Source organism: Bos mutus, chromosome 1, assembly GCF_027580195.1.
Source record: "Bos mutus isolate GX-2022 chromosome 1, NWIPB_WYAK_1.1, whole genome shotgun sequence".
NCBI lineage: Eukaryota > Metazoa > Chordata > Mammalia > Artiodactyla > Bovidae > Bos > Bos mutus.
The window spans coordinates 55,456,133-55,468,319 of NC_091617.1; the positions used below are offsets into that span (position 1 = coordinate 55,456,133).

Sequence of the window (12,187 nt, forward strand, 5' to 3'; positions counted from 1 at the left end):
TAATTTGATTGGTCAAGGCTGTATATTGTCACCCTGCTTATTTAACTTTTATGCAGAGTATCATGAGAAATGCTGGGCTGGAAGAAACACAAGCTGGAATCAAGATTGCTGGGAGAAATATCAATAACCTCAGATATGTAGATGACACCATCCTTATGGAAGAAAGTGAAGAAGAACTAGACAGCCTCTCAATGAAAGTGAAAGAGGAGAGTGAAAAAGTTGGAGCTCAACATTCAGAAAACGAAGATCATGGCATCTGGTCCCATCACTTCCTGACAAATAGATGGGGAAACAGTGGAAATGGTGGCAGACTTTATTTTGGGGGGGCTCCAAAATCACTGCAGATGGTGGTTGCAGCCATGAAATTAAAAGACACTTACTCCTTGGAAGGAAAGTTATGACCAACCTAGACAGCATATTAAAAAGCAGAGACATTACTTGGCCAACAAAGGGATGTCCATCTAGTCAAGGCTATGGCTTTTCCAGTAGTCATGTATGGATGTGAGAGTTGGACTGTAAAGAAAGCGAGTGCTGAAGAATTGATGCTTTTGAACTGTGGTGTTGGAGAAGACTCTTGAGAGTCCCTTGGACTGCAAGGACATCCAACCAGTCAATCCTAAAGGAAATCAGTCCTGAATATTCTTTGGAAGGACTGATGCTGAAGCTGAAACTCCAATACTTTGGCCACCTGATGCAAAGAACTGACTCATTGGAAAAGACCTTGATGCTGGGAAAGATTAAGGGCAGGAGGAGAAGGAGAAGAGGATAAGATGGTTGGATGGCATCACTGATTCAATGGACATGAGTTTCGGTAAACTCCAGGAGTTGGTAATAGACAGGGAGGCCTGGCATGCTGCGGTTCATGGGGTCACAAAGAGTTGGACATGACTGATCGACTGAACTGAACTGAACTGGATTCTAGAAACCAAAAAGGAATCCTTATTTTCTGCCTTAGGGCTGTCAGAATGTATGATCTTGTGATCCTTAGTCCTTAAATTTCCTGGAAAAATTGTCTCAGTTGTTTACATTTCTGTTGACTAAAAATTGAAGTAGATAGTGAAGGAAACGTAGGGTGGAAAGCAGTGTGAATACTGATGTAAGAAGGAGGTTTTGCTCAGCTGACACTAGTTTGTTCTAATTCATTTCCTATATCAGCTTTCCCAGTGTTTTTATTTTTAAGTGATAAGAGGAAATGTGCCCATCTGAACTTTTTCAGAATTCTGGCTATTTTTAGGCAATATAGGAAGGGAAGGAGGAAAAGGAAATTGGAATCTGACTTTAATTTCTTGCAGGTAGTTCCCAGCCTCTAGTCTTTGGGATCTGGTCTCACTTCTCAGCTCTTCCTCCTATTGGCTGTGACCTTGTGCTAATTAATTATTACATCTTTGTAGTCAGGTTTCCAATGTATATGAAAGGGATGAGGAGAGTTTTTGCATATTGTTGTTGTTTTTAAGATGGCTTCCCAGGTGGCATTAGTGGTAAAGAACCTGACTGTTAATGCAGGAGATGCAAGAGACATGGGTTTGATCCCTGGGTCAGGAAGGTCCTCTGGAGAAGGGAATGTCAACCCACTCCAGTATTCTTGCCTGGAGAATCCCATGGAGAGAGGAACTTGGAGGGCTACAGTCCATAGAGTCACAAAGAGTTGGACATGACTGAAGTGTCTTAGCAGCATGTTGTTTTTAAGAATGGAACAAAATAATGTGTGAAAAGTTCTTAGTTCATTGTTTGATATAGAGTGCTTAATAAGCATTTTCATTGACTATTATGTGTTGTTACTCAGCTGTCTTGTGACATTATGACTTCATTCAAACTTTTCAAAACCCCAAGTAAAATGAATATTCTCCATTAATTTTCAAACATGTCCTATTAAATGGGATTAGAGAAAATTATACTCCTAGTTTCTTCTAGCCCCAAGAATATTAAATAACTTATGATATCTTGTCATATTTTCACTGAATATCAGTCATGTAATTTGACAGCTGCATACAAATCATAACTCAGGCTCTGTGGTATGATTTTAGATGAGTGTATTATCCAAGTCTTTGTATCTTTTGTAGATTTTATGGATGGGTCTCTTAGATTGTTATTGTAATCCTGGGTACATAGAAACGGTTTCCATTTTTTGGTTCTGCCACAATTAATTTTCAAGTTTATTAGTGTACTTCATTTCAGTAGTTTAAATAAAAGATAATCTCATGATATAATGTTTGGTAGGTGTTTTTGTTTCTTGTGAGGATTTTCCTGTAGTTTCTTCGGCCAATGTTTACAAGTAATGTGGACTCAGTCCATGTATTGTTCTAATTCATTTCCTACACCACCTTTCCCAACTTTCCAATCACAAGATTGGATCTAAGAATTTCAGTTTTTAAGAAAAGGACTTTGTCTTACGTGTCATCAGATTTTCTCTTCTGTACCCATACTTCTCTAGGCACTAACTAGAAAAACCAGAGAATGTTCCTTCCTGAGGAATTAGTGAATAATCTCTCACAACTCCACATAATCAGCTGCAGGACACAGCTTGTCCATGGATCTTTTAAGACCTTGCCAAACATTAGCAATTTCTCACTCTGATATTCTTATAATCCCCATTGTATTTTTAATAGCATATAAATTCTTCAAAGCCCTTTCACATACTTTTACCACATGATACTCCCAATAAGCCTCTGAAATAGGTAGAGATCTATCAAATCACAGATGAGAAACTGGGTTTGGAGAGTCTAAACCACCGGCTAAGCCACTAACAAAAGGCAGAACTAGGATGAGACTTTAGCATGCCCATACCCAGGCAGAACTGCATAGCAAGGAGATCATGCTTCAGGGGCCAATAGAAATGAGGTCAAATCCTGATTCGACCACTTTACCAGCAAGATAGCCTCATCAAGTAGTTAAGCTCTACGTGTCTCAACTAACCCATTTCTAAAGCCAGGATCATAATAAATATTATGTTGGGTTCTTAGGTACATTAGATTTATCCACAGTAATGAGTAAATAGCACAGAGTCAGTGTCTCAGAAATGTCTTTTTTCCCTGCCACTATTTATCATGCACTCACTCTCTTTCACTTATTCCTTCCTCTGTATGTATATTCATAAATCTACTATGTGACTGATTTTCAGAGACAATGGGGAATAATGAAATGGCAGAATATAGATTGTGGAATTTGATAGATCTTGGCCTGAATTCTCCTTCATCACTATTAATTCTGGGCCTTAGACCTCAGATTCTTAGGTTCCTCATCAGTGAACAGGGACAATGATTCCAACCTCACAATGGTGACCTAAGGACCAAATGAGAGAACCATATGCAAAGTATCTACCATCTGGCAACCACAAGTGCTCAGTAATGGTAATTTCCTATCCCCATTCCTTCATCTCTTAGAAATTATCATGCACCTATGGAATGCCTTACTAGGTGCTACACTTTCACTACACCAGGAGCCCTGTGTTAGAGCAACAGGGATTTGAACTGTGTCTTCCAGTGTCACCAGTTAAAGTTACGAAGTGTATGGTTAATTTAGTTTTCCTGTAGAAGAGAAAAGTCCCCTGATAATTCTAACACTGAAGCCTTTCAGGCTTAGACATGCTAGAGAGTGACACTGACATTGTCACACCCCCTATCGATGTCATGTTCTTGCGTATTTTCAAGGGCTTGGCTTTGCCAGGGCCCCCAACATGGCACACAGCCTTGCTGCCACAGCTCCATGGAAAGAAAGGGAGTCTTTAACCTAAACTTCAACAGCTACCCCCACCCCCCCCGCACATATAGCAGATTTTTGCTCTAGAGCAAAAGATACTGGGCTGAAGAGCCTGCCAACACAGCCCATAGCCCTCTATATCCACTCTGATAATGCAGCAAAAGAAGACACAGGAGAGATACAGGAAAACTACTCAACAGGGCAGTCTTTCCACGATGCAGACTCTTCCTGCTGCCTGTGCTTTTACTTGACCATCTCCATGGGGTCCTCTCCTTGTCACTCTCTATCATGTTTTATAAAATTTAGGGAAAAAACTAGAAAACAAACAAATAAAAAACTACTTCACATGAACAGGAAGCAAAAGCAAATGGGATTAAAATGCCTGAAAAAGGAAGAGAGGTTAAAATAATAAGACTCATGGAAAAAAGACACTGTAATCTTAAAACCAAACATCAGAGTTTAGCGGAGAGCTCCATTAGCTATTTACAGAATTTGATTGTTCATGTTTATTTAATTTTGGTTTTACAAAACTTGAGTTTCTGCGGATTTCTTATCCTTCTTAAACTCTATTCCTTGTGTGTGTGTGTTTTAGATATTGCAGCCTCTTTTTCCCTCCTAGCTCTTTGTGGCATAATAAGGCTCCTGAGTCCATATCTCCAGCCAGGTGATGACCAGCCACCACCATCATTTGCAGCAGTGAGCCCTGAGCTTTCACCACAGGTGAAGACAGTCCTCAAAGGGGCAACACACTTTTGGGGGGGAAACCACAAGGGAAGTGAAGCTTTAATTTCAGGCACATTTCTAGAAAAAGAGGGAAATAACAAGACTACACTACAGTGTGCGTTTTTCACGTCTGGTGTTTGGACTTGTGTCTTTTCCACAAACAGCTCACAAGGAAGACAAGATATGGCTGTTAGAGCTGCTGACAAGTCTAAGAACAAGCAGTAGAAAGGAACCACGTAGGTAAGGCCCGAATGAGGCAAGATGCCATTATTATACCAACATCTTGTCTGCTTTAGGGAGATGAGTGACTGAAAGCACTCACGCTATCTACAAGATGAGATACTGGCTTAGTCTCCACTTGTCCTCTGCATCTCTCACCATACCCTCCTCCCCACTCCCAACCCAGTTTTAAATATATGTAAATAATAAGATTTAATAGGAATCATCCAAAACAAATCAGCTCCAGCACAAAGACCAGAGTGGTTTCCAGGTTGATCCTATTCAAATCCTGTGTTAACATTTTAAACATGTTCTCAGCAGCCCAGGGAATTTACCTCTCCTTATGGACCATGGGATTCCTTTTTTTCAAAGCATCTCTGAATACTTAAAGATGAACAGCTTTCAAAAAATTGGAGAACAAAGCATTGGCACGTAATGCCAATAATCTGAGGCATATAATCTGAAACCTACTGTTTAAATGAATGAGTGATCCATGTAGTCTGTGGATACAAAACAAAAGCAACTTTACTCATTAAAACTGACCTCAGAAGTGAAGAAAATGTTCTCTGCCCTTCATTCTCCCAGACAGTCAAGGTCTCTTACCTTTCCATGGTGAACTTTCTCTGGGAGCTGTCTTTCTCATCTTCACATTACTTCTCTGTCCCTTTTTCAGTTTTCTGCCTCTCTTCGTTCTTTCTCCTTATATAGCCCATCTCTCCACCTTTTTCTTTTTCTTTCTGAGTTTCTTTCACCTCCTCCTCACAAACTCCTCCTTTAACAAAGCTTAATATGAAATTGAATTATGTTTTTAAAATATGAACAAATTTTTATATGCTCTACTCTTAATGTTTAATTCAAGTGAATTGGAAAGTCTTTAATTCTCTGTGATAATTATCCATTAATTACTTATCTGTTAGATTGCTGGAAGGACTTACAGGATTAAGATGGGTTATTCTGATAAAACAGCTTTAATATAAGACTGCAATAATGGGAGAAAGATATACATTGAAAGAGTCTGGAGATCTCAGGCCCACGTTTCTTTTTTTCTTCCGCTGCTGGGTCCCACAGAACCAGCTTTACATCCAGTTCTTAAATCAACACCAGAACGTGTGCAAACACCTTGTCCCAGAAAGCCTGGGCTCTGCTCATCGTGGGGTCTCCAGAATGAGCTGGCCACATAGGCATATCCCAGCCACCCATCCAGTCTCAACCATCAAAACCTTCAGCTCCCCCAAAACCAAGTGCTAGGCATAAATCCCATTATTTCCACTCATTGAGGCTGACAGCCTGGTACATTCTGCCCCCAAATAACTCACAGACCCATGGTTAGTATATTTTAAAGTTTTTGTGAATACTGTTCTAAGGAACCTTAGCTAAGATAAACATTTGGCCAATTCAGACATGCTGAGAATAACCCATACTGTTCTTTCTCTTAAAAACAAAATCCTACCAAGCTACTTTCCTGTATATTTAAGCTGGAACTAAAAGGACTTTTTTGCTATGGGTCTAAAGTCAGTGTTTTCAGAATAAATTTCTCCCAAGCCCCCGTTTAAACAAAATGAAAGGGGTGAGCTGCCCCAGACTGGTCTTTCTCTCTCTGGCAGGCCTCCTTCTCAGCCCTCACCTTCCGCCTCATCTCTAGGATGGCCCTTTCCACCTCCTCCAGGGCTCGTTCTCTCCTCTCCACTGCCCGCTCCCGCCATTCCACCGCCCTCTCCCTCCTCAGAAGCTCCTTTTCTCTTTGGCTGGCCCATAAAGCCAGGGCCCCCATCTGCTCCAGGAGCCTGGCCCAGTCTCCCTCAATACCCGTGGGGAGCTGCGACCCTTGAGGCCTGGGGTCCTGACGCTGCCCAGCTTGCCCGTGGCCGCTCTTCTCCAGCTCGTCTTTGTGCATGCTTTTCAGATGCTTCCATAGGGCTGTGGTGCCCACGTTAACCCCAGGGCCCCGGCTCACCTGCCTGCCACACAGGCGGCAGGTGGCATATTGGTTGGGGTGGTGCCCGGCACGGGCAGGGGCCAAGTGGAAATATTCCCAGGCCTCAGAAAACCGAGTCCCCTTGTTGTGGGGCATCGGGGTGGGCGTGGCACCGACAAAAGGGGCTACAGGTTCTCCCGCCTCACTGATCTCCTCCTCCTCCTTCACTTCCAAGCGCCCTTTTGCCTTCATCCTGTTTCCATCCTCTTCCTCTTCTTCCCGCCTCATCCTGTCTCCACTTTACAGCTTTCCTTGAGCCAGAAGTCTCTAAAGCTAAAAGTGTACTTGGGAAGGGACTGGGTGACTCTCAGGGATTTGCAATAGTGGTCAAAGGCTGGCCACACCTGGGAGGTGTGATGTTTCCTCCTTTCTGCTTCACTGGAGAGTCAGGGTGAGTCAGAGCCAAGTAAAATGGCCTTTGGGGCTCGCCTGTACTTTCCCTCCATGACCCGGATACGTGCTGATCCCTCCTTGGCTGGGCCAGAAGACAGGATAACTCAGTGAAGCAATTATTAATACAAAGCTTTCCAGTGAGCTCAGTGTTCAGTACCTCAACCAGCACCACAGGTGTTTTTGAATACTGAGAATTTCAGGTATTCTCTTGATTCTTCTCCTGGCTGCTTCCACTGCTTCGGTGCTCCCGGAGACCTGTGTGATGCACTTTGGAGGCAGGAGGAGCAACCTCAGGGTTCAGGCTGTCCAGAATACCAGAGCGAGGGCCTCACTGGATCTCCCTCAGTGTGGGTAGAAGCGAACAGAGACTGATGCTAATGTAGAAGAGACTCGCTGTTCCTCTGAACAGATGCAGAAGTCAGTCCAGAAGCTACAAAGCCTGTCAGGGTCTGGGAAATACAGTTCCCAGTGTAAAGTCAGCTTGCCCCTAGAGAGGTTCCTTGGGGGCTGGGATTCTAAGAACTCCAAACAGCAGGCTTAGCTGTTTTCAGCAGGAGGAGCTGGCATACCTGGAGGAGAGAGCAGGGGAACACATCTCCACAGCCTGGTTGTGTCAGGGAGACCTCAGCAAGCAGCTCACCACACTCCACCTTCCTCATCACCATCACCTGCAAAGCCAGCAGTGGATGAAATCTTCCTGATGGCAACTTCCTCCAGATGTTTGGTGTAGGGACCCCCATTTTAAGGATAAATTAACACATGGAAAGTTATGGTACATTTTAAAAAGAGCCTGACTGCTCTCTCTTAGATCATTTTTTAAATGATTGAGAACCTTATCCATCAAGCTTTGCCACCCTGAGCAATTCGGAAGTACCACCCAGCCCCAAGTGGGTACGTACTTACCGGCAAGCAAGGCTTAGGACTGGTCTCTGAGGGTTCCGATGCAGGGAGTGCTCCTACCACGTTGGAAGGTTGTTAGCTGCCTGCTGCCACCAGGAGGAGGGCACTCCACTTCCTGTTCCCTCCCACTTCCAGAGAAGCCTTGTTTCTACATGGGTGTGACCATACCTGTAGGGTTTTTCTGCAATAAATGCAGACCTTTTCTCCTTCTCCTTCCACCACCAAAAAAAGTTGTCCCTGGCAAATGTTGTGAAGTAAAACAATAAATCAAGCACCTACAAGTCTTAGTCGTTTCCAGAAGACTAGATCATCTGGCCTCTCATCTCAAGCAAAGAAGATTTAAGACACGGGAACGGTGAAAAATGGGCAAAAAAAGAAACCACATGCCTTGAGGATACCTGTGATTTCAAATATTTTGTCCAGTTGTCAGGCCGTGGTCTCCATTGTTGGTTGGAAACTATTGGTATTATAAATAAAGTCAGTAGAAAAGTCAGAGAACTTGCAAAAAGGGAAGATTAAATAAAAGGACCCTTCTCCTGCAATTTAAAGAAATATAGAAAATTTGAGATTGATTTCTATTATATTATGTAACTAGAATTGGAAAAGCTGAAATCTGTTGGCTTCTACTTTCAGTTGAAGTGAAATAAAGGGATAATCACAACTTAAGCAAAAAATATAAATTTACAGATAGATAGATTTTAGAAGGAAAACCTACTAAGAGGAGACAAGCACATTTTAAAGATATCCATGGGAGGAAAAACCTTGAGTTACAGGAAGAAAATACAGAAATGGTAGAATAGAAAACATGTAGAGACTAAAAGTTAAATTTCAAGTGAAAAGTAAATGTGTGGGGCCTGGAGAGACTCCAAATAGAAATGAAGAGTTGGTAAACAAATAGGGGAATTTATTTTAAGGATTTTTCTTTCTAGACTAATAAGCTAAATATTTTCAAACTGATTCTGTGAAAAGTCCTTTGGAAATGGTCCTGTCCAAACTGAACCAAACTGAATATGGGATCATTTACAAATGGTCACCATTTCAGTATTTCATCTGTGGAAATAAAAGAATGATCAGTGTTGCAGCCAGATTTGGATTTATTTTTCCTGACTTGTCAATCTCATCTTGCTCCAGCCTCTGCTTCCAACATCCCCAACTCACACCCAAGTCCATGAACCAATCCATTGCCCATCTTTTGTGAATTTCCCACTACTTTCCACCTGTAGGTTCCAGGCCTGACTCTTCCCTGTCCATAAAATATAATTGTGCCAAGTTGTTCCCAGATTTCATCCTTCTCTGCACTCCCACAGAACTCTCCAAATGCTTTTTGGCACTTTCTACAGAATTCTTTGTGGTATTACTCACTTATACCATATGTACTTAGAATAATGTGCTGGAGAAACCAATAATTTGCTTGTTTCGTGAATACTTCATAAACAGACTCACACTGACTGAGTGAATGATTTTGACTCCTCAGCAGAGAAAGGTGTGTGTGTGTGTGTGTGTACATGTTTGTATGCATATGTACATAAACTCTTGTTCATATTTATTTCATATTTTTTTCATATCTGACATGTTTTTCTTCTTAATCCTTTGAAAGTTAACAAAGAAATACAACTTGGCTTGCTCAGCAAAATCACATATGCTTGACATTTCATAACATGTTTGACTTCAGTTTGAACTAGTTTAGTCTGAAGTTTTTCAATTTTAGAGACCAGAGGAGTTTCAGGACAAGAACCATATTCCTAAGCAAAATCTTAAAACACTGTCTAGAGATGGTATAGAATATTTGAAACCTGAATCATTCCATGAAATCTGAATTTAGAAAACTTACAGGCATGAAATCTTTTTAATATTTTATTGAGTTAACAAGAGATTTCTTCAGTGAGCCAATTGCCTTTATAAAGTAATGGAACTCCTACTCATTCCTGATATTACCATATCATCATCTTTTGGTAGATTAGATGAACATAAAGAAAATGAATCATGAGAGGGACTAAAGGTATTGACATTAATACAAACCTTTACACATTTTTAAAACATTTTTTTTCACTATAGATCCTATACAAATCACCTAGATAAAATCAGTCTTTGGCATTTTGTTGGATTAAATAAACTGAATTCTCTTTCCTTTACTTAATAAGAATATATTTCAGGAAACCTACTTTTGCTTTTAAGACACAAAGAGACAGAATTTCATGGATCTGAATTCCTGTCACTTGTCTGCATCCCCATTAAGCGCTGAATGGGTGGGAAATCTGGGGCTTTAGTGTTTGCTATCTACCATTTTGGATACAACAAATAACCTCCTCTGAAAGTCTCAGTATTTCCTTGGGGGTTTTACAGTGATGTTCTGAGGGATGTTCATTTGCACCTTGGTGAGATCTCACCAGAAAGATGGGACTTAGTATTAATCTTAGATTTGGTTTCTCAGCTCTGCTCAAAATCAGACTTTTTGGGCATAACTCGTCTGCGGGGGAATTGGCACACCAAGCATTACATATAGGTAACAGTTCTTTACTAATTAGCATACTCATCAATTGTGAAAAATATCTGAGAATTAAAAACTTAGGGCTGGCCACATATAAAATACACAGATCTCTTGACAAGAAAACAAAACTATAAAAAGGATTATAATTTTCTAGTGTCTCAGATAAAATAATGAAGATCAGATAATACCTTACGCATATTTTCACCAGGCTCTTGAAGAAACCATCATCTCACAAAAACAAACACAGTGTTGGGAGAAAAAATAATAATAATAAACTAACCCTACTGCTAAGCTCCCTGGTTTTGTAACATAAGCTATCTGCTTTTCTACTTGTTTCTTATTTTAATGCAACATGTCTTACCAGGAAATATCTTTTACTGAGATTAAGGTAACACCTCCAGTTTTACCATCAACTACATTCCACTTCCTTTAACCATTCGGTGATTCTGTGCCCTGACTTCCCCATCAGTCAAATGGCAGTAATAAAGTGGGTCCTACCTAGCCTATAGGATTGTTAAGATGATGAAAAATTAATTAGGTAAACTCTTTACAAGTCAAAAGTGAAATATTTATATTAAATGGTTTCTGTAGTTGTTGCTACAAACAGTACTTTACATTATTTGAGGAACAAAAACAACAAAAGTCTGGGTCTGTTTTAGCTTTTGGTCTGACAGAATATGCTTCCCTGGCCCCTGCCTGTTATAACCTCTTCCTATTCTTTGGTTTCTATTTATGCTATTTTATTCTGCCTATATAGAGATGTAATCTTCCTTTTCCAGAACTCAGAATCCAGATTTGCAACATTAGTATAGTTCTAGATTCTTCTTAAATTGACCTTGAATTCTAGCTGTTAATTTGTAATATATCTATAGGTGATTGCCTTAAATAGGCGATAGTTCACATTTTAAGCAACCTCTTAAAGGTAAGCACCGCCTTGTTAAAAGTGGAAAGGACTTCCCTGATGGCCCAGTGGTTAAAACTTTACGCTTTAACTGCAGGGGGTGCAGCTTCAATCCCTGCTCCAGGGAGTTCCACCAATAAATAAATAAATAAAGTAATAAAAATGGAAAAAGTAATTTTGTGCCAATTGGCCTCATCTGAGGCCCGGTGGAGATGTATGTGGCACCAGTTTCTTCTGAATTGGCAAATAATTCTTTCCATATTCTGTCTCTAACCCTAGAGAATTTTTACCTGCTCACTGAGGAATGTATTTCCCACAGCAAACCTCACCTGGTTCATACAGAGGAGCTTCCCTCAAGGTGAAAGAGAAGGTAAGGAAATCAGTCAATGGAAGTGGGTTTGGCAAAGAAAGACAGAAAACAAATAGAAGTTGCCACTGCCCAGGTCGGTCTTGGCATTTAAGAACAATTCTTATTCCAAGAAAAACATCATCTTACCTACCAAATGCCATCTTCTGATACCTCATCTGGCTCCTCCAAGGAGCAGGGAGGTATTTCCCAGAATACAAGAAATACAGTTGACTTGGTCCATTCACATATGAACAGTACTGTTATTATTTAACTATTCATAAATGCAGATTTCTTCTATGAGAGCAAGCAAGTTTAATTCAATGTACATGTATTAATCATGTCATTTAGTTCCAATTAACTTAGCATCACTACCTTAAATCAACAAACAAATAATTTCTATTTTTCCTTGCAAGGATCTGGGTAGGGTGGGGGTGGAGGACTGAAGGAAGTATATGTAAATAAATTGGCTCCATGACAAGGAACAGGTTCATCAGGAGGATTAAAAGTTCCTGGAGCAGAACACACATGGAGACAAGCTCAGGT

At 40.7% G+C, this 12,187-nt stretch overlaps 2 protein-coding genes across 3 annotated transcripts in view; one reads left to right on the plus strand and one right to left on the minus strand.

Moving 5' to 3' along the window:
• CD96 (CD96 molecule) overlaps positions 1 to 12,187 on the plus strand; it is a 96,467-nt gene that overhangs the window by 30,611 nt on the left and 53,669 nt on the right. For both annotated transcript variants that reach the window (XM_005902225.3, XM_070368968.1), the window contains exon 6: positions 11,575 to 11,665. In XM_005902225.3, coding sequence (XP_005902287.1) covers positions 11,575 to 11,665 — 91 coding nt within the window. The remainder of the gene's footprint in view (positions 1 to 11,574; positions 11,666 to 12,187) is intronic.
• ZBED2 (zinc finger BED-type containing 2) lies at positions 6,188 to 6,884 on the minus strand. Its single transcript, XM_005902224.2, has one exon. The coding sequence runs from the start codon at positions 6,839 to 6,841 to the stop codon at positions 6,188 to 6,190; it is 654 nt and encodes a 217-aa protein (XP_005902286.1). The 5' UTR covers positions 6,842 to 6,884.

Coding starts and splice junctions, on each gene's coding strand:
- ZBED2 (XM_005902224.2), bottom strand. CDS start 6,841: ATGAGGCGGGAAGAAGAGGAAGAGGATGGAAACAGGATGAAGGCAAAA.